The sequence below is a fragment of the Oryx dammah genome, unplaced genomic scaffold (genome assembly GCF_014754425.2).
Source record: "Oryx dammah isolate SB20612 unplaced genomic scaffold, SCBI_Odam_1.1 HiC_scaffold_29, whole genome shotgun sequence".
Taxonomy (NCBI): domain Eukaryota; kingdom Metazoa; phylum Chordata; class Mammalia; order Artiodactyla; family Bovidae; genus Oryx; species Oryx dammah.
In genome coordinates, this window is record NW_024070213.1 from 53,872,907 (window position 1) to 53,896,661 (window position 23,755).

Below are 23,755 nucleotides of genomic sequence, written 5' to 3' on the forward strand. Positions count from 1 at the left end.
GGAAGGTGTATGAGCAATTGTGTGTCAGGATTCAAGTGGAGCTATAGGCAGATGACTATAGGCTCAGTGCAGGCCTGCAGGGCCTCTGCACAACTCCAGGGGGTGCCATTGACCTAGACCACATCATGAATGGTGCTCACAGAGCTGTACAATGTGCAGTGTTGAGCCAGGCAGAGAGGCCGAAAGTGTGATCAAAGAGTTATTGGGAGGCTATTGTCTGCCAGGAGAGGTGAGAGGGCTGTGAACTTGGGCAGCAGCACAGGTAAGGGGATGGATTTGAGGCACATTCTAAAATTGTTTGAAAGTTTCAATATGAGAAGAGGAAGGGATGTCAATGAAACATGGGAGTTGGAGGAGGAGTAGATTTGGTAGAGATGGAAATTTTCTTTTGAGGTAAGAGATTTTGAGGTTGTAATGGGAGAAGGCTGATGACTACTGACAGTGGAAGTAGGACTCAGGGGAACTGGGCTGAAAAATAAAGATCTGAAGTCATTCACACAGAAGTGGAAGGAAGGAAGGAAATATTTTTTGCTAGAAAAGGGCCAAGGAATGGTCCTTAGGGAGCAGCTACATGGAAAGGGCAGCACGGGAGCACAACTCAGAACACAAGAGTGAAGGATCAGAGAACTGTGAGAAAAATCAGTCGCATCTGGAAGATCAAAGGAGGAGTTTCAAAAAGCAGGGGCCAGCCACTGCCCTTTCCCCTGACACGGTAAGTGCTGAAGTGTTGTAAGGATGGAGCTTCCATCAGCCTGTGTCCCCAAGCATCTAAGATGAGCAGAGCCCTTGATGGCCCTGACGGACATCCAGCATGACTGAGAAGTAACCTTTTGTTGCTACAAGCCATGAAGAGTGCTTTTCCACAGCAAAGCCTAGCCCATCCTGACAAACACATGGTGGCCACTTGGGGATGAGGGAGAAAACGAAGAAAGTGTGGTCAGACTTGAGCCTGTCTGTAGGATTAGCAGGGAAATGCTGGGGAAACGAGAGAAACTGGATGTAAGAGAGGGCACGCTTGGCTAGCCGTGGCTCTGAGGGAGGCCAAGGGCTGTGTGACTCCTGTGCACGCCAGCACACCACAGGTCTGACACATGAACACGTGGCCAAGAGCCCTAATTAAGAGACATCTGTGACAGTTTGTGACCAGCCCGTGCTTCTCTGCCCAGTGAACCACTTCTGGTGAAAGCTAAAGAGCTGAAAACCAAGTATTTGTCTGAGATGATGAAGTGTCAGGCCTCAACACAGAGGAATGGAAGAAATATCTCAGTACCTCAGTTTTTTCATCTATAAAGTAAGGACAGTCATAGAATCTATCTCATAGAGTTGTAAACATTAAATAAGTTACTACATGGAAAGCATTTAGAACAGTATCTGGCACAAAGTGAGTTCTATATTAGTGTGATTTCAGAACCTCTTCAGGTTTTAGGATAAAGCTCTAAAAATGGTGGTGAAATCTACTAATAGCTTCTTTTTTTTCCTCCTGTAATCACTTAAACAACAAGGAAGAATTGTAAGGAACAGCAAAGTTCTGCTCTCCAAGGAGGCAAATAGACAGCAGTGAATATATTTGGCATCTCTACTAGCTTCAAAGCTAGTGTTATTAAATAAAAATCAATCTTAATTTATCTTATACAGCTGTGCCATTTCATCTAACAGGAACTTCTTAGGGAAAACAAAGACTCGGTGCAGGTAAAAGCCCTTGAACACTTTCAAGGAGTCACTGAAAGTCATTTGGGGACGGAATTTCAGGGACAGAAATGATTCTGGCTGATAAAATGCATTATGGGCATCTCAGACGGTGTCTATAAAACACCAAAACCACCAAAAGAAAAAGTCAACCAATCTTGGTTGTTTTTAACATGATTCCCAAGCACTGGTTTGCCTATTTATTTTTTTTAACAAACTGATTAAATCAATTGCTTGCTTTGATGCTGTAGTGTAAGAGTTGGAGTGTCTTCTCTAGAAATTGGGAAGCAATGGTCTAGAACATTCTCTCTCCCTCTCAGAAAAGGGCTTTGGAAGACCCCACAGTGGGCTGGACACACATCAGTTTTCCCAAACTGGCCCACTGTTCAAATCAGGGGTAAATAAAACTTGCTGATTTGAACATTACTTACACTCATCCTCAGTAACATACATATATATCTGTACATTTCTAGCCATCAAGTATGGATTTAGATTTGGGAGGACTACATCTACTGGACTCAATGATCTTGAAAGAAAAGGTCAATGCTAGAATGTAAAGGCTCCCTGATGCAAAGAGACCTCCCTTTGGACCTCAGACCATATCCAACCTAACTCTGGGGTTGTTTACCAAGAGGACTGGACAAATAAGTCATGCCCAGCCTTTTAAGGAAAACTGGTTCTAAGACAAGTGAACCAAGCTGTCCTCACATCAAGGTAGCCAGGCTCTAGACTACGTGACCTATCTGTTCACCAGGTTGGTGATCAAGGGGGATGGATATATGGAGGGCAGTAAGTTCATTGGTTGACCTGTGCAGTGGCCTGGAGCAAAAAATCTGCACAGAAACAATGGTAATTAACTAAGCCAATCAGATTCTCACTGGGACTCTGAACTGGTAAATGGTATCAGGCAGTTGGTTGGTTGGTTGGTTGGCTGGATAATTTTGGAGAAGATGCAAGAAAACACCCAAAGACATGCTGAAAGCTAGAGGCTAGCTAGAGTATGTTCCTGGCAGAGCACCAGAGTGAAGAGGGGAAACTCAGGCTGCAGAAGGGAGATGAGGTTACCTGACTCTAGAGCTCCTTGTGCTTCTGGGCGACTCCAGTTCCAATTTTTGTGAGGCTCACTGCACAGATGGTTCTGGGTTGCTGCCAGATTCCTATTGTCCTCTAGATTCTGTGTATCCATAAAGCCCAGTACTAAAGAAGACCAAAGTGAATCTGTTTCTTGCAGACAAAAGTGCTGACCTAACACAGCAGGTCTCCTTGGGACACCTATGGGTCCCTTTGGGCTGCAGGACAGCCAAGAAGGTGCCACAGAGGCCCAGAAGGTGCTGTTCTTTGAGTCACAGCCATCCACTTTACAGGACAAGTTTCCTGTTATCTGCTGGGGCAGCGGGAGGTGGTACTGAGATGTCAAATTACTGAAAACATCTGCTCGAAACTGTGTTCCTCCAACCTAACTGAGGGGGCTGGAGAGAGACCAGCCTTCCTATAGGCAGCTAGTTCAAGATCCTGCCTCTGTCCGTGGCAGGGTGACTTGTTAAGGTCAAGGTGGAGTCTCTGGAGGGGGAATGGTGGGAATCAATCCCCACTGTCACAGGAAACATCCTATGGAGTTAGAAGAGCATCTCTGAGCATTAAGAGATGTGGGCCTCTTAATTTCTAAGTAATGGCTTATGCAGAGAAAGCTCAAATTTCTGTTTCCAGTGCCTTAAGATATGATCCTCTCTGCTCCATTTTCTGAGTAACAATTGGTGATGAGTGACTCTTGTTCTTGAGGATCAGATACAAATAACAGGGTTTTTTGTTGTTGTTTGTTTGTTTGTTTTCTATGGACTCCTGATCTGAAGCAATATGAGAAAAGGCAGGCTATTCTCACCAAAGTATCTTACCCCAGAAAGAACCGAGTGGGCTACAGTCTAAAAGATCATACTTTGTTGTTGTTAATCACCTGAACAAAGACTGTCACATCCTGGAGAGCAGGGACTGGTCTTACCATGGTATCTCTAGCGCTAAGCTTGGGGACTGTCACGGAGGCACTCAGAGCTGTTTGCTAAATGAGCAAATTAATGAAGTTTTACTGCCTTGTGGTCCAATAGATTGCTCTGGAACCAATCATCCATACAGGTAATACAAGGAGTCTGCTGGGCTGGGCTCAGGGCATTTACGATACATTGAAGGAACCAGCGATCAGGGTGACTCACATAGCCCCCTGGGACCACTGCCTTGCATTCACTCTGTTGCTCCCAGGTAGTATGAATTCGGTAACTAATGGGCTCTACTAACAAACTCCCTGGGGCCTGAGTTTCCTCATCTGTTCAGTGTGAGGACAGAATTAGGTAGTAGCAGGACTCTTGCCAACCTCAGCCTATATATGATGCTCTGAGTAAATTCTGACAACCCTGAAAATAAATGTTTTAAAACAAAAACCTGTATAGACAGTTGAAATTTTTCTAACATTTTTCTTCTATAAAAATGCAGCATTCTCTGGAACTAATGTAACTTCTAGGCAGAGTACATCATGAGAAACACTGGGCTGGAGGAAGCACAAGCTGGAATCAAGATTGCTGGGAGAAATATCAATAACCTCAGATATGCAGATGACACCACCCTTATGGCAGAAAGTGAAGAACTACTACTAAAGAGCCTCTTGATGAAAGTGAAAGAGGAGAGTGAAAAAGTTGGCTTAAAGCTCAACATTCAGAAAACGAAGATCATGGCATCTAGTCCCATCACTTATGGCAAATAGATGGGGAGACAGTGGAAACAGTGGCTGGCTTTATTTTTCTGGGCTCCAAAATCACTGCAGATGGTGACTGCAGCCATGAAATTTAAAAAATGCTTACTCCTTGGAAGGAGAGTTATGACCAACCTAGACAGCATATTAAAAAACAGAGACATTACTTTGCCAACAAAGGTCTGTCTCATCAAGGCTATGGTTTTTCCAGTGGTCATGTATGGATGTGAGAGTTGCACTATAAAGAAAGCTGAGAGCCAAAGAATTGATGCTTTTGACCTGTGGTGTTGGAGAAGACTCTTGAGAGTCCCTTGGACTGCAAGGAGATCCAACCAGTCTGTCCTAAAGGAGATCAGTCCTGAGTGTTCATTGGAAGGACTGATGTTGAAGCTGAAATACTTTGGCTACATGATGCTAAGAACTGACTCATTAGAAAAGACCCTGATGCTGGGAAAGATTGTAGGCAGGAGGAGAAGGGGATGACAGAGGATGAGATGGTTGGATGGCATCACCTACTCGATGGACATGAGTTTGAGCAAACTCTGGGAGTTGGTGATGGACAGGGAGGCCTGGCGGGCTGTGGTCCATGGGGTCGAGACAAATTGGACACGACTGAGCAACTGAACTGAACTGAATGTAACAGAAGAAATCCATAACTTCAAGGCCTCTCTGATTACTACCCTCCCCCCTTCTCCTCTCCACTTCCCTCCAGAAATAAGGAGGTCATCTATGGAGCTTTTTCCAAACTCTGCCATGACATTTCCCCAGGGGGAAAAAAATCGTTTTAACAGTAGGTGGGCCAACAATATTAAATTAGAGGGTCATTTTATACATCCAGATGCTTATTTCCATCAGTAAAAGACTACTTCCTTCCCTCTACAAACATTTAGGCATTAAATGCAGACATTAAATGCAGGAGCTGCAACTGTCAACAAGTGAGGAATTGGTGAGTAACTGAGGTCAGTGGGAAAGTAGTATTAGATGGCAATGCAGTGACAAGACAAGCATAAGGTGTGAAGAAGGTACACAGAAGCATCCAACCAAGGCTCGGAGGATCAGGAAGCTTCTGAGTAAGTGATGTTTAAGCAGTGACGTAGAAGGTAATGGTGAGGCAGGTGAAGGGCTGGTGGGGGGAGCAGTGGGTAAAGTCAGAACTCTCAGTTCCTGCTAGAGTAGCCTCTGAAGACCATCCTGGCCTCTTCACTTCCCCTTTGGGCTTCACTGATTTCAAAGGCTGTCATTCTCAGTGGTGATTTTTTCCCCCCAATCTTTAAGGACACCTGGGACTTCTTGAACTTCAACAATTATTTTCACTGATGCTTAACATAAATGGAAACTATCACAAATTGTTGTTTAAAGGCACTTGTTTCATGTTACCTGGGGGCTTGGGAATGAAATAAGAAATGTCACGTTCCACTCCTCTTCCAGTACACATACACCACAGTCTGGCATCTTCTTCCACAGCTGATTATTGGGTTCCTGTGGTCATGTATGGATGTGAGAGTTGGACTGTGAAGAAGGCTGAGCGCCAAAGAATTGATGCTTTTGAACTGTGGTGTTGGAGAAGACTCTTGAGAGTCCCTTGGACTGCAAGGAGATCCAACCAGTCCATTCAGAAGGAGATCAGTCCTGGGTGTTCTTTGGAAGGAATGATGCTAAAGCTGAAACTCCAGTATTTTGGCCACCTCATGCGAAGAGTTGACTCATGGGAAAAGACTCTGATGCTGGGAGGGATTGGGGGCAGGAGGAGAAGGGGACGACCGAGGATGAGATGGCTGGATGGCATCACGGACTCGATGGACGTGAGTCTGAGTGAACTCCGGGAGTTGGTGATGGACAGGGAGGCCTGGCGTGCTGCGATTCATGGGGTTGCAAAGAGTCGGACACGACTGAGCCACTGAACTGAACTGAACTGAGCACCTAGCATGGTGCAGTGAATTACTGATTACTGAAATTACATGACCCAACTTTGTATTACCTTGTCAGGGCTGTGTGAGAGAAATTTAAATTTATTTATTCTTCCTGGAAGAAGAAAATTTATTTTTTCTGTTCACTCAAAGGGCAATCTTTTTTTTTTTTTTTTTATGTTTTTAAACCTGGAGATTCTCGGGCCACCTGCAAGTAGTACCTTTCACCAAAATCTATTTCCACTGCACTAGCAGGGAATTTATTTTAATTGCCAATGTAAGTATTTTGTGCTAGCTTTAACTTATTTTTTTCATCCATTTATCCAGCAAATATTTACAGAGCACCTTGACTTCATGACATTGTCCTGAGAATTGAGTACAAACATTCATCATTCCTAGAACTTACTTTAAATACAGGTATGTGCTTTATAAATATTAAATTAAAAATGTAAGAATACACTAATCTCTATAAATTTATTCAAGTTTAGAATATTTAAAATAAAGGGCAATTCCTTAAGAGACAGTCACACTGAGTAAAGTCAGACAGAAATATACTGTGACATCCCTTATATGCAGAATCTAAAAAGAAATGATACAAATAAAAAAGAGTAAATCAAAACCAATTAAAGAAAGAAAACAGAGGATGTGATATTCCAACAGTTTTTAAAAGATGCCACTAAATTCCTATTTTATCAAATTAACACAAAGAACAAATCAAGTTTGTGTAAAATTATAAATAGGTAAAAGTAAAATTATCCTTTAAATAAAATTCAATTAAGCAATCCTACTAGGATATTTTTATATTTACTAGTGTCAATCATCTTGAGCCTTAGTTTCCTCATCTACAAAAAAAGAGTTCATTCATTTTTTTATTAACAAATATTTACTGAATGTCCACTATGTGCCAAGCATTGGCTTAGGCTTTGGAAAACATTGGTAAACAAAACAGATGCAATTCCTGTCTTTATGGAGTTTATATTCTAAAGAAGATACTGTCTCATGGAACTGTTCAGAAGACTGGACGTTAATGTAATTAAAAGTGCTTCATGAGTTTCACAGTGCTATGTAAACCCAAGGTTCTTGAATGTGATGATCATCCTATTCCTCTATCTCCCATAACTTGACAGAGGTTGTAAAAAACAGTGATTTAAGTTGATAAAAGTGTTTCAACAATGCCACATTTGATCACTAGAGGTCCTCAACAATCACATCTAACATTAATCCATTCTACTAAATTCATTCATTATAATTTGTGAAAAAACTTATCAAAAGTAATTTAGGAAAGTTGGCCAAATTAGATAAAATGTATTATATGAAACCATAAAAGACTAGCCACAAGAGGTTAATTATAAGACATAACACACTACATGCCAACACCATGCAATAAATACTGTGCCTGGCAGAATGCAGACAATTAAGAAGTATTATATATTAATGTTTTATCATTGTAATCTCTTAAATCACTTCATCACCATACACACTTCTTTTAAGATAAATCAACACCAACGTTATTTTTTTAAATATTTATTTATTCATTTGGCTGCATTGGGTCTTAGTTGCATCATATATGCAATTTCTCACATGAACCAAGTGATCAGAATATACTCAGAACACACAAAAAAGTAAATTGAGGACTTGGTATATATGTTAAATTTTAATACTTGAGAAAATATATTTAGGTTAAAATCTGATACAAACATTTCCAAGAAAATATACATAAATTTGGATTCAAATGGAGTCAGTATGCAAACCTGGATACAAGACTGTATCTTGACAATTGTTACTGATGGCTTTTTAAAAAGTTATAGATTTTTGTATCAGCTATACATCACAGAGGTTATGGCAATCTTTTTCTCAAAAAATTTCCCTTATCCTTCAAGCACTGTAAATTTAGTGTGAAGAAGAAAGTTAGAGATCATCTAATTTATCAAAACATTTTGAAGATTTAAGTTTTAAGCACCTACGGTAAGGTTCAACAATGCAAAAATAGTCAGCATTTCATTTTCCGTGAAGGTTACTTTGATATGTTATTCATTATAACAAATTAAAGCAATGGAAAAACATTCCATTCTTTCTTGGAAGTACACATTATTTCTTCTTCCAGGTACTTCAGTACTTTAAGCTTAATATTCACTTTATTAAACAAAAAGGAACTTTAAAAATCATGCACTATTATTAAGAAATAAAAATTTCTTCCCAACTTCAACAATGCACTTTTAAAACTGTGAAAACAGTTAGAAACACTAGGTCTTTTAAGAGCATATCAAAATATATTTGAAGGAATTATCTTTCAGCCATTGCTTACTTTAAAAAAAAATAGCTTTATTTTGGAAGAGTAAGCTCTCTATAAGTAAAAATTCATCCAATGTGGATATAATTGGAGAAATTTTCTGACCATGAATATTGGATAAAATGAGTATTTCAAGAATGTTCTCACTGCATCAAAGTGTGAAATTAAAACAGAATTATAGGAATTAGAAATTCTTACTATCAGTGGCCTGATGAAAATAGGATTATTTATGAATTAACTTCCAATTGAAAAAAATAAAAACTATTTCTTGGAATTTGTGCCACATGACAATTTTATTCCTGATGTTACTGATACAGAAGCACTGTTTGGTCTTACAAAGGAATAAACACCTTCCTGAAGGTAAAATTCTTCCTTTTTGAAAGATACAGTAAATATTTCTTATCACTAGAGATGTAAAGCTTCTAGTACTTCTTGATTCCTGACTTCACTTTCCAAAGATGTAAATATTATCTCCCTCAATGCCCAGACCAACAGTGAAACTAAACCATTCTGGTGACCATCTCTTTTATGAGAAGCATCACTTATTTCAAAAACTAGCTTGCATATAACTTTTGTCTTTATTCCTCAGACAAAAGATCACTTAGTTTTATACAAAAGTTTCATGCTTTATAATCTATAAACATTAGTAGTCAGCTTAAGATGGCTATTCTATGATTGCATATTTGTGTGAACCATTATTTTTCTTTAGAAACACATTTTAGTTTAAAATAGGGAAACATAAACCTCAATATGGAATAACTGATAATACTGTCAAGTTATCAAACACATCCCTAAAACTTCTGAAAGTACATTAATAATTTTTTAAATAGGCACAATCTCTTTAAAAACATATTATTTACAAATACATTAGATTGATGGAGTCTATGTAGTCATTACATTATCCGGGTAAGTTCTTTCGAGAATCTGCCTACAGAACAGAAAACAGTATATATTGACTGTCCATTTGACATTGGAAAACTGAAGGCAGCATGCCTTGATTGAAGAAAACGTAACTGGAAAACTAATTAAAATGGGTATTACTATAAAGAAAAATAACAATCACATGATAGAATTTTTAGGCAGCACCACTTTTTCTTCACTATCACCTTAATTTTGAGACTGTAAAAATATAATTTGATGTTAACATTATTTTAATGTAAAAACTGTCATCTGCACTCATAGAAAATTGCATTATTAAAAAATATTTCTAATATGCTAAAACTACTAAGTTGTTTCTTTCACATTGCACAATGTCCATCAAAAATATAAGTTCTTATAAATAATACATGAACTTTTTTCCAAATTTCAATTTATATTTTTATATCTTAATTTTTTTTTTACCAAAAATACTGGTAACAAAATATTATCGATGTTAACATAAGTCAGTTAAAAAATCAGTTCTTTCTGATTTGGAAAGCTTAAAGAATTTTTAAGTAGTAACAATTCTCCCACACCCAGTGTAACAGCAAGCAAATGTGCACCAGCCATCAGTACTAGGTATTGTTCCTTCCAACAATCCTGATCAGGAACCTAAATTAGGTGCCAAGACAAGTGCCAAACCGTTGCTTTTAAATTATAATGCAATAACATAATAAGAGCACCTCTATTGCTATCAGCAGGTAATAACTGCCATATTTTAACATATACTCAAAATATAGCAACTATGGTTACAGTTCTAGTAGTGTTATTTGACTATGTTTCCCTTAGTGGGGAGACTAACAAAAATGTCACAGATGGAAAATGATATAAATGTCTATAACTAATAAGAACCTCCTGGTGATTTTACCACTGTCTGCCTCAAAAAGGTACCTTCTGGTGAATTCAGGTATGTGAGTTCTGATGAGACTTCTCTTGGGCCCAGCCTCTACCCCCTCTTATTGTATTTAATGTCTGAACCTATTTGGATAAACACAAACAGGAGAAACCTTTTAGGATGTGAAGTTAACACATTCACTCTCTTGTTTTCTTAGAATGACACATTATATTTATTTTCTAGGTTTCTTACTTCCGGTCATAACGAAATAATGGTCATCGTCTTCCTTCTTTTTAGCAGGAGGTTTTTTATCTGCACTAACCGTCTCCTTGACAGATGAGGGTGGTTTCCTGGTTGAAGCTGTGGCTTTGCCACTTTTGGGAGGCCCAGTAACTGAGTACTGGCTCTTGGTGGCAGTCTGTACTGACTTTGGTTCAGGTTGTGTTTTGGCAGAAGACTGGGGAAGACTCACGATGGACAGTGGGGTACGGCCCGGGGATCTGGAGGAGCTGGTTCCTGCCTTCTGGGACGTGCTTTTATTCTGAGGCTGCTTTTTGGCAACTGAAACCACATTCTTATCTTTCAATTTCTGTGCAGCTTTTGCAGGAGCAACTGAGGATACAGAAAGTGGCTGGTTTAAATTCAGGGCCGACTTAGGTTTCTGGGCTTGTGGAGCTCTACCATGGGGCTGAGCCCGTGTTTCCAGATTCTTGATGACAGTTTTGGAACTGGTTGTTGTCACTTTTGCAGGGGACTGGAAGGAAGAAGGGTTAGGCCTCACATGCAGATGTGCCTTAGGTGGCTTTGGACACTTTGATGATGAATTTAAACGTGCAGCTGAGGGAGAGACTGTGTGATCCCTGGAAGGTACATGATTGTGTTTCAAATGCTTTGGCTCAGTTTTTCCAGAACACTTATTTGGCAGAAGTGTAGGCTCAGGCACATCTCTTGACTTCTGGGCCGGAACACGCTTGGTCTTAGGAGTACTGGGTGATGAGATACATTTTCTCAACGACTCAGATACACAAGGTGCTGCTCTTGATAAAGCTGGTGAAAAAGTGCTTTTACCCACTGGATTTAAAGAAGCATGTGAAGATGACGCATTGTTAGAAGGAGCCTGTGGTTTCTTTGTTATGCCCTTTGAAGACGCAAGTTTGAGATGATAAGATGCTGCTGGAGAATTTGCCAATTTAGAACGGACTGACCCTGGGGCCAGATTCCCTCCTTTCAGAGAAGACGCTGATGGCAATGTAGCTGGCAGATGTACCTGCTTCTCTTTGCCCCTTGGAATACCAACCGGTGTGCCAGGTTTTGAGTTTTGTTTCTGAAACATGCTAACTGCTGACAAAGGATTCATTTCAGGAGGCTGAGGTGTTCTGGCGGGCGAATCAGGCACACTTTCATTGGAAACTCCTTTTTGAAATGCTAGAATTTTCTGTTCTAGCGTAGCAAACTGTAATATTCGACAGGGGTCATATTTAAGCAAAAATCCTTGAAGAGTATCCCAGCCTCCACCAACACGGACCATGACATGTTTTCCATGAAGCATCTTTTCCCCAAAAAAAAGCAAAAAAAAAAGCTGTAAAACTGTAAGGTGCAGCCATAATTTATTAGCAGTCACAGTCTGTGGTGTCTGTGACTATGAAATGCAGTGTATTTGCCAACAGCTTCACTATAAATTGACAGTCTCTTTCTTGTATTATTAAAATTTAATTCATACTGAATCATGACACTAACAATAGAGTCTTCCAGTTTGTAAGATATAAACACACAGCTTACATCCTAAAAATCCAAATTACTAAGTGCAAAACTACAAGGAGAACACTGCTCAGTAGAGAATTCACTATTGAAGGAAGAAAGGAGTAGAGACAGTAAAGGAAAAGAAAAAAAAAAAGCCTCATAATAGAGAAAAAATACTGATAACTGCAGAAGAACAATAAAAATGACCAAATCTTATACTTTAGAATTTAATAAATTAGATTCATATGAATTACATCAATTTAATCTTTCCAAAACTTTGATATAATCTATTTCTAGTTCTTCTCTGCAGATGAGGAACTAATGGCTCTGAGAGATTAAGAAAACTGTCCCAAATCACCAACTTGGTCTGGCCTCACATTCACCAGGCTGCCAACCCCAAATAGTGCCTTCATGCAGAAATGGTACATCTTGGGTCTGCCAGCGCAGCCTAAGCTGGACCTCAGGCCCCTACTATTCATTCAATAGGCAAATCAGCATAATTGTATGAGACTGCTCTGCAAATTTTAACTCCAAATCCCACGCTCTGTACACTGTCACTATATCATACTGCTTAAGAAAAAAAAGTTAATTAAAAGACAGAAAGTGCATGTACCTGTTTCTGGGTGAGTTGAGTTGGGTATGGGGATCTAATGATAATATATGAAATCAAAGAAAATGTGGGTAATGAAATTGGATTTTTTTTACATACTTTTATATTACATTCCTAACTTGGGAATGAAACAGCTCTTGTATCAGAAGTGGACAGAATGCTGAACAGGTAAAATTTGAATTTCCTTATCAGCAACAGGGACAATTAATCAATAACAGATTGCAGAAGGGATAAAGGAAGAAAATGAGCATGTATATTAGCTATTAGTATAGATGCTGATACTGTGTCAGCAAAAAAAAAGGCTTCATACGTAAAACCCAAAGTCTTATATTATTAACTACAATATTTCTATTTATTTTTCTTCTTACTGACATTTAATCTTATTAGATGTTCTAATTTTGCTTCTTTCTTATGATAGAAAACTATTCCTTCTTAGGAAGTCTGAAAGTGAAATAAGTTACCTGAGGTATTCAAAGATATTTTTTGCCCCAATTATATCTAAAGTCGGAGGGGTGGGGGTATAAATTGGGATATTGGAACTGACATATATATGGGCTACTATATATAAAAATATATTAATAAGAACCTACTACATAGCACAGGGAACTCTACTCAGTGCTCTATAATGTCCTATATGGGAACAGAATCTACAAAAAGAGAGTTGATATATGTATGCGTATAACTGATTCACTTTGCTGTACAGCAGAAACTAACACAACATTATAAATCAACCATACTTTAATGAAAATTAATTTTTAAAAAAAGATCTGAGTGTAATAGGATGTAAATGGTTGACTTACTCTTATAAAAAGTATTTTATCTCCTAGTCGATATCGTCCTTCAGATAAGTACTCAATAGAAAACCGATGAGAACAACTACAAGGAGGGTCTTCAGCAATGTGTTTAACCTAAGATTAAAAATAAATTAAAAAAATTTAGGACTTATGCCAAAACTACTTTAACATTAAAATGTAAGGTTATTTGATAGCTGGGAAAAATCAAACTCAAAGATAAAAATTTAAAGACAGCTCAACTATTATCTCTAATCTGTGTTAGTAGCTCAGTCATGTCTGACTCTTTGCTACCCCATGGGCTGTGGCCTTCCAGGCTCCTCTGTCCGTGGAATTCTCCAGGCATGAATACTGGAGTGGGATGCCATTTCCTTCTCCAGGGGATTTTCCCAACCCAGGGATCAAACCTGGGCCTCCCACGTTGCAGGCAGAGTCTTTACCATCTGAGACTTAGACGTTCACTAATCTAATAAAAGTTAGCAGTGATGAAGTATTGAGTCTCTCTCTCGCTCTCTGCCCAAGCGCAGTCAGACTCATTGTGTACTCACTGATCACCAGAAAAGGTCTGTGAACGCGCACACACTGAAGTCAATTAAAAACACATTCTTAGATCATAAGAAATGTATGAGTTCATTACTAAGCTTGAATTGTTTTAAGACCTGAATTAATATATGTCAAGTCAGGGAGAAGGAAATGGCAACCCACTTCAGTATTTCTGCCTGGGAAATCCCATGGACAGAGGAGACTGGTGGGCTACAGTCCATGGAGTCACAAAGAGCCAGACACAGCTGAGTGACTAAACAAGAACAACAAAATTTAAAGCCAAGAAAGCCAACAGAATAAAGAATTAAAAAGTATGCTTATATATATATATGTGTATATATATATACACATATATAAATACATATATATATATACACGTATATATATATACACACGTGTATATATATATGTTAGATAAAGTTTAACCTAGAATTTTCACTTGTCCCCTAATGCTATGCTACAGTAATACTATGGGGGAATATTCAGATTATGTTCCAAAGTTACTGTTAAAACAGACATAGACATAGTTATATCTATTCACCTAAGATAGGGTAAATTCTAAAAATCTCAACTTAAGAGACATTTTTCTAAAAATACTTGCTTTGTTTCAAATAGTCTGCTGTGGAGATGAGAGGTGAATGACCTCTACTCCTCAAGGGATTTACAGAATTTTTAACTACAGTAAATATCTTACAAATGGTAAAAACTGAAATAAAAATTTAGGAATTCTATATTCAAAACATGGAAATTAAAACGAATTGATTCAATGAAAATATTTCCTGAGACATGTGTGACTTGAAAAAACGTCACCTATCAGCCACTATGGAAAATATTTTGTTCTCCTAAAATGACACTTTAGAAAAATCAAGACCATGTTTATTTTTCTCAACTACTTGTCATACAGAGTATATCTAAACAAATTCAGTTAACTGAATACAGACATGATATTAAAGAAAGTCTCTTCAGATATACTCAGGGTAGCTGAGCACTAACAGAAATTTATGACTGTCTTAATTATCTACCCAAGATGACACTTATGGATTCATCTGGGGCCCAATCAGAAGTGTCTGGATTTATCTCTCAACATCATTCATTTAACAAAATAGCATGATTACAAATAGACCTGATTCTCATATGCCATTCAATCAAGTTTATCTTGTTCATAGCCCAGGTATATGTGCATGTATATGTACACACACTCATACACACACATACATACCACATGCAAAGGATGGCTAAAAATAATCTGAACTTGGGGAAAGAACTTATAATTATTTAAAGCATTTATAAATCAGATAAAAAAGTAATTTGAAAGGAGGTAATTATTTCAGTCATTATTTTCTATCCACTAAAGTTTCTTAGGTACACAGAACTGCAATTCTATACTCTTCACAGCACTCAAAAAAATGAATCAGATAATAATTGCTCCCTATTTTAGACACGATCCTAAGATCTTGCAGATCAGGTATGTATAGGTGGACACTGAATATATTCATACAGCACATACAGATTTCAAGAAATGTGTTTTCTTTTAGTTTTCATAACAAGACTAAAGGTAACTTATTTTCTTTGTTCAAAATACCAAACACCACTTATATTCAGCAGTACAAATTAGCACTAACCCACAATATAAATAAGGTGGTGAATCTAAATGAAGTAATAAATACTGTGACTAAAAAAATACTCTCCTCTGGTTTTATCTATTGCATAATTAACATTTTAACATTGAAGAAATAGCTAAAGAAATTTAAATCATCTTTGAGGTCTCTACCCTAACATCCATTATTTTCATTCTCCTTGTTCTGATACATACTTTATACAAAATAAACATTTTTCTTATTGCTATACGGTCTTCATAATGATCACATAAAATGATTACTCTGTAAAGATAATGAATCCTAATTTACCTAACCAATGTCCAATTTGAGAGTATTTATATTGCTTCCAATTTTTCACCCTTACAAATAACAGTGCAATCAACACTTACATTCGTGCTGGTTTTTTCCCCTTTTCAATTACAATAAAAATGAAAGAGGAACACTTCTGGCAAACTATGAGACTGACGCATCACAGTTGAAAGAAAGTGTGACAGTTACTTACAGCTTCGTGTAGCTCTTCATGCTGACAACACGATTTTGGAATGCTGATGGAATCTTCAGGCCCAGAAGTATTAAGTAAAGTCTCTTCTAGTTCAATTTCTTTCTCCAGTTTTACTAATACTGGTGGCTCAACCCCATATCTGAAAATCAATTATGAGGTCTCATCAATCAAGTGAAGTCTGAGGCAAGTACTTACATGTATATCACAATAGGTTCTCTTTTAATTTTAAATAAAGTCTGTATGACTCTCTTCTACCAGTAATTTCATCGGAACATCTGGAAATGCTTTTTAATGTCTCTTAGACTGCCAAAAATTCAGATTATCACCTTTACACCATAGCATATGTATTTGGGTTACTGAATGCTCCCAATATTCAACCTGGGATCCTAAAGGTACCTTTAAAAATCAACTCATGAGTGAAGATAGAATTGAAGTAGGTATGGAGAATACCAAACCTTGGCCTTCTTATCAAACCCTCTTTGTGTTCAAAGGACTTGCCTCTCTTTGAACTGCTTAAAGGTTGCATGTTCTTATTCTACTCTTAACCTAAAAAATCTAAGTGCCCATTTTTATAGTTTAATATTAAATAAAGGCAAGCTTTGTTGACACAGCTCACGTGAACGAAGTTACTAAAGGAACAAAAAGAAAGAAAAAATAGTAAATTAAGTTACTTTATTCCAATTAAAAAATATTTCCATTTATAGAAAATAGTATTCTAGATAAAATAAAGTAGCCTAAAACATCTTTATGACTTTGTACAAGCCTGAAATATTGTGGAATACATACCTTGAGACAATTCGACCAATTTCAAGAAGACAAAGATATACCTGTCTTGGATCTTTGTGTAAAACTGTGAAAAAATAAGACCACATATTTTAAGGGGCAAATTAAACAGGCAATTATACATATATAAATACTCTGAGGGAATTACAGACAGTCAAGTAAAAAAACTTAGATAGCTTTCAGTTTGGTCACTGCACAGACGCTTCTGTTGAATTAAATGAAATGAGAAAATACATCAATAATTCTCCAGTAGAGCATCATTTTTTAAAATGAATTGTCAAAAACATTAATCCATTTAGATAACCAAGTTGCCAGCGTCTGCTTATGAGGTAAATCTAAACACCATGAATATACATCATTTGACCTTCAGCTATTTCTGTAATTATATGGTCAAAGAGAGATTACCTTTAGACTTTGTTGAGTAATTCTTGATTAAAACATTAATTAGTTAATAAGCACTAGTCCAGAACTTTCCCATAGCCAACTCATTTAGGAAGTAAAGTCTGTTTAGGCTATTCTAGATATATAGGATTTATAACTATAAATGAAAAGTTTAATCATGTATTTGATTTGGAATCTGATCTTCCAATTGTTTCACATCTATTTAGAACATAAATTTTTCTAGGAAAATGAGATGTGGCATTTGAGTTCTTATTTGGAAAGAAAAACTAGAAGTGAGGCATACAAAAATATCCTGCTGCTGCTAAGTCGCTTCAGTCGTGTCCGACTCTGCGATCCCACAGACGGCAGCCCACCAGGCTCCGCCGTCCCTGGGATTCTCCAGGCAAGAACACTGGAGTGGGTTGCCATTTCCTTCTCCAAAAATATCCTAATAAACATTAAATACGACTACAACATTTACCTAAACCTTCAGATTCAAAGAGGTAAGTCTCATCAACTCCAATGTGCCTGCACCAGTGAAGGAAGTTCGCAGTATTGTCTCTAGCAAAGAATGAACCAGATGCAGCATCTTTCTTACAGGGCACTTTTCTCATTGGAAAATTCTGGAAAAGACAAAAGAATAATTTCAAACAGGTATCAAGAATATTTTCATTAGATATCCATTTTAATATGGGCATTAAAATGGGCATTAATAACCCCTTGAAAGTAGCTAAAGATTATACAGTACCAGGGAGAAATGCATCTTCAAAAATTATTTTGCTTTATTTAATAAGTATTGGGTTGGCCACAAGGTTTGTTTGGGTTTTTCCATAAGATGGTACAGAAAAACTCGAATGAACTTTTTGGCCAACCCAATATATTCCATAAAGTCATTTTTAGGAAAACAATCTGGTCAAAATTAGCAGTTCAGTTCAGTCACTCAGTCATGTCTGACTCGTTGCGACCCCATGGACTGTAGCACACCGGGCACCCTGTCCATCACCAACTCCCAGAGTTTACTCAAACTCATCTCCATTGAGTTGGTGATGCCATCCAACCATCTCATCTTCTGTGGTCCCCTTCTCCTCCCGTCTTCAATCTTTCCCAGCATCAGGGTCTTTTCCAATGAGTCAGCTCTTCGCATCAGGTGGCCAAAGTATTGGAGTTTCAGCTTCAGCAGCAGTCCTTCCAATGAATATTCAGAACTGATTTCCTTTAGGATGGATTGGTTGGATCTCCTGGCAGTCCAAGGGACTCTCAAGAGTCTTCTGCAGCACCACAGTTCAAAAGCATCAATGCTTTGGCACTCAGCTTTCTTTATAGTCCAACTCTCACATCCACACATGACTACTGGAAGAATCATAGCTTTGACTAGATGGACCTTTGTTGGTACAGTAATGTCTCTGCTTTTTAATTTCATGACTGCAGTCACCATCTACAGTGATTTTGGAGCCCCCTAAAATAGTCTGTCACTGTTTCCCCATCTATTTGCCATGAAGTGATGGGACCAGATGCCATGATCGTAGTTTTTGGAATGTTGAGTTTTAAGCCAAATTTTTCACTCTCCTCTTTCACTTTCATCAAGAGGCTCTTTAGTTGTTCTTCAGTTTCTGCCATAAGCATTGTGTCATCTGCATATCTGAAATTATTGATATTTCTCCCAGCAATCTTGATTCCAGCTTGTGCTTCATCCAGTCCAGCATTTCTCATGATGTACTCTGCATATAAATTAAATAAGTAGGGTGACAGTAACAGCCTAAATGTACTCCTTTCCCTATTTGGAACCAGTCCATTGTTGCATGTCTAGTTCTAACTGTTGCTTCCTGGCCTGCATACAGACTTCTCAGGAGGCAGGTCAGGTGGTCTGGGATTCCCATCTCTTTCAGAACTTTCCACAGTTTGTTGTGTTCCACATAGTCAATGGCTTTGGCATAGTCGATAAAGCAGACATAGATGTTTTTCTGGTGGATGTTGGCAATTTGATCTCTGGTTCCTCTGCCTTTTCTAAATCCAGCTTGAACATCTGGAAGTTCACAGTTCACATACTGTTGAAGCCTGGCTTGGAGAATTTTGAGCATTACTTTGCTAGTGTGTGAGATGAGTGCAATTGTGTAGTAGTTTGAGCATTCTTTGGCATTTCCTTTCTTTGGAATTGGAATGAAAACTGACCCTTTCTGTCCTGTGGCCACTGCTGAAATTTCCAAATTTGCTGGCATACTGAGTGCAGCACTTTCACAGCATCATCATCTAGGATTTGAAATAGCTCAACTGGAATTCCATCACTTCCACTAGCTTTGTTCATTGTGATGCTTCCTAAGGACCACTTGACTTCACATTCCAGGATGTCTGGCTTTAGGTGAGTGATCACCCACGGTGATTATCTGGGTCATGAAGATCTCTTTTGTATAGTTCTTCTGTATATTCTTGCCACCTCTTCTTAATCTCTTCTGCTTCTGTTAGGTCCATACCATTTCTGTCCTTTATTGTGCCCATCTTTGCAAGAAAAGTTCCCTTGGTATCACTAATTTTCTTGAAGAGATCTCTAGTCTTTCCCATTGTATTGTTTTCCTCTATTTCTTTGCATTGATCACTGAGGAAGACTTTCTTATCTCTCCATAGTATTTTTTGGAACTCTGCATTCAAATGGGTATATCTTTCCTTTTCTCTCTTGTCTTTCACTTCTCTTCTTTTCATAGCTGTTTGTAAGGCCTCCTCAGACAACCATTTTGCCTTTCTGCATTTCTTTTTCTTGGGGATGTTCTTGATCACTGCCTCTTGAACAATGCTATGAACCTCCATCCATAGTTCTTCAGGCACTCTATCTATCAGATCTAATCCCCTGAATCTGTTTGTCACTTCCACTGTATAATCGTAAGGGATTTGATTCAGGTCATTCCTGAATGGGTCTAGTGGTTTTCCCTACTTTCTTCAATTTAAGTTTGAATTTGGCAATAAGGAGTTCATGATATGAGCCACAGTCAGCTACCAGTCTTATTTTTGCTGACTACAGAGCTTCTCCATCTTTGGCTGCAAAGAATATAATCAATCTGATTTTGGTGTTGACCATCTGGTGATGTCCATGTGTAGAGTCTTCTCTTGTGTTGTTGGAAGAGGTTGTTTGCCATGACCAGTGCATTCTCTTGGCAAACTCTATGAGCCTTTGCCCTGCTTCATTCTGTGCTCCAAGGCCAAATTTTCCGGTTACTCCACATGTTTCTTGATTTCCTACTTTTGCATTCCAGTCTCTTATAATGAAAAGGACATCTTTTGGGGTGTTAATTCTAGAAGGTTTTAAGAATGACATGAGAATTCCAAAGCACATCTTTATAGCACATCTCTCCAAACATAAATACAAACACAAAATTATTGCTGTTAAAGGTTTACAGACAGACAAATTTTTGCTTACTTTCTTATTTGCAGATTTACAAACATGGTTCTGAGTTTCTTGAGGAGAACTTCACCAATGAAATAGTAGCCCATTCTTAATTCAAGATCTTTGAAAATCGATGATCTAAGTTTTACAGAATCTTATGATTTATATTTTTACTATCTGGACCAAATAATCCTGCTGAGGCTGCACAGTTTTCAGTTTTGTCTTAAATTTTTACTTGAAATAAGAGATTCACACATAAGGTTTTTTAAAATGCAGCAGGCATAGTAGGGTATGTCTTTCTGCCACCTCTACTCCTCAGTTCCTTCCACTCCCTGGAGATAACCACTATTACCAGTTCCTTATATTTCCTTCCTGTTGCTTTCATTTTCCAGAGTTAAAATAGCTTTCTGAGTTTTTCTAATTGTATATATATATATATAAAAAATCAAACATCATTGCCAAATGCAAAGATGTTTAGTAGCTACTGAAATCTCATCCACATTTCAGTAAGACACCTCTGTACACAAGCATATGTGTCCCTACATACTGCTGCATAAACACACTATTCTGTAGTCTGATTTGCGTAAGTGCATATGCATACTTAATGACAGGTTGCAGGCATCCTTTAGGGTAAATAAAATAGTCATTTCTAATGAACAGATAATATTCTACTATTTAGGTACCATAATTAATTTTAAACAACTTCTTTACTGATGAGCATTTAGGTTGTTCTTAAATTTTTTTTGCACAATAGTTCTTGTGAATTTGTGGTTTTTTAGAATAAATTCCTGGAATTAGAATTATGTTATATATCAAACAATATGCTTTATTTTCAATGAGATATATATTACCTATTTTCTCCCAGAAAGATGGTACTAGTTTATATTTCTACCGGCAGTAGGCTCATGCTTAGAACCCACTCACAAACCTCAGATCCCATGAATGAAAACATCCATATTTGATAAAAAGAGAGGAAACCTTATCTACTTCAAATCACAACCTCATGGCCAATTGAGGAAAACTGTCTAAGAAAAGTATTATTCATTCAACCAATACTTATAGAATTTACCATCAAGACAGTATATAAGGAATAAAAAGATGATGATGAAGATAGCTCTTAACTGTGTGCCAGGAACCATCATAACCTCTTTTTTCATTTAACTCTTACAGTAATCCTATAAAGACGGTACTATTATTTGCAGGCAGAGCTAGCTATTACATATTTATTATACACCAGGCACTAAGCTAACCACTATCTCTATATTATCTCATTTAATTTTGCTGACTCTTCGAAACTATATTCTATAAGGTAAATATTAATATCTCCATTTTACAAGTGAAAAATTTTTTTTAAGATGCTCAAAAAGATTAAGTAAATTATCCAAGATTTACATATAGTTGAGGTAAAAGTTTATAACCTTGTAGAAATAAAAAGTGTCCATAAACAAATCAATATGTACTGAAGTACAATATCACTACTGTCAAACATTTTCTTACCACAGGTTCTTCAGAGTTGCATGTTTTCACCATGTTTTGAAGAACATCAATCAGTTGGCATAACAGCACTCCATTATCAAGTTCTTCCAATAGCCTTTCGGCCTTAACTTCAATACCTAAGAACATATTTCAAAGCTAAGATTCTTCCAGAAATGGTAAATTCAAACAATATGGCTAAAATTTAATTAAATGTAATCAGATTATAGCTGAAACACGAGACAAACACTAGATCAGACCCCAGGTATTCACTTTTAGATATTACAGTTAAAACAGCAGATAATGTCAAATTAAGTGAAAGTCGAATGAAACAAAAATATCTGTGGTATAGAAGCACAGAAAAAATAAAATGATATCTACTTTATTTCATTTAAAAACACTGAAGTGTTTTATATTTCAATATTCACTATTCAATTTTGATTTACTGCACATTACAGCTGCATGCACAAGAAAGATTCTCTGTAAGATGGATTTTGTTGCAATTTAAAAATGAAAGAGCAACATAACAAGCATTCAGGAAATATCAGCTTTTCACCTCTAAAATCCTCTTTTTGGAAGCATTATTACATAATAAACTTCAAAAAAAAATTATCCAAATCTTCAAACCGATATGAGATCTTTAGAGTGAGTGTTTAGTGTGTGTTTAATTATCTTTAAAGACCATAGATGAGATGTATGTATACTTTTTTATGAAAACTTTGGAAGACTACACAAAATTCTGTTATTTAAAAGAGATTTCCCCTACCCCCTGCCCTCAGGGGTAAAGTTCAGAGCACTCACACCCTCTGAGTAAAGAAGTAAGATGCCATGTATTCCCCATCCCAACACTTCCTTCTAGGTTTCATATGCCTGTGCCCCTCACAGCTTCAGAAACAGAAGTGAAGCGAAAGTTGCTCAGTCGTGTCCAACTCTTTGCAACCCCATGAATGGTACAGTGCATGGAATTCTCCAGGCCAGAATACTGGAGTGGGTAGCAATTCCCTTCTTCAGGAGATCTTCCTAACCCAGGGATCAAACTCAGGTCTCCCACATTGCAGCTGGATTCTTCACCAGCTGAGCCACCAGGGAAACAGAAATCATTTAAATTACAGCATATATTCCACCCAGAATCTCATGCTTCACACAGGTTTAAGGAGGGGGGCATGTGAGAGTTGGACTGTGAAGAAAGCTGAGCGCCGAAGAATTGATGCTTTTGAACTGTGGTGTTGGAGAAGACTCTTGAGAGTCCCTTGGACTGCAAGGAGATCTAACCAGTCCATTCTAGAGGAGATCAGTCCTGGGTGTTCTTTGGAAGGAATGATGCTAAAACTGAAACTCCAGTACTTTGGCCACCTCATGCGAAGAGTTGACTCATGGGAAAAGACTCTGATGCTGGGAGGGATTGGGGTCAGGAGGAGAAGGGGACGACAGAGGATGAGATGGCTGGATGGCATCACCGACTCGATGGACGTGAGTTTGAGTGAACTCCGGGAGTTGGTGATGGACAAGGAGGCCTGGCGTGCTGCAATTCATGTGGTCACAAAGAGTCGGACACGACTGAGTGACTGAACTGAACTGAACTGAAGCG

The 23,755-nt window shown here is 37.8% G+C and overlaps 1 protein-coding gene across 2 annotated transcripts in view; it reads right to left on the minus strand.

The window, feature by feature from the left end:
• Positions 1–6,563: 6,563 nt before the first annotated feature.
• Positions 6,564–23,755, minus strand: part of GAS2L3 (growth arrest specific 2 like 3) — a 35,535-nt gene continuing 18,343 nt past the window's right edge. For both annotated transcript variants that reach the window (XM_040234901.1, XM_040234902.1), the window contains exons 4-9: positions 22,192–22,307; positions 17,803–17,944; positions 16,944–17,007; positions 16,158–16,296; positions 13,524–13,631; positions 6,564–11,922 (exon numbers count right to left, since the gene is read on the minus strand). In XM_040234901.1, coding sequence (XP_040090835.1) covers positions 10,606–11,922; positions 13,524–13,631; positions 16,158–16,296; positions 16,944–17,007; positions 17,803–17,944; positions 22,192–22,307 — 1,886 coding nt within the window. In that variant the 3' untranslated portion in view covers positions 6,564–10,605. The remainder of the gene's footprint in view (positions 11,923–13,523; positions 13,632–16,157; positions 16,297–16,943; positions 17,008–17,802; positions 17,945–22,191; positions 22,308–23,755) is intronic.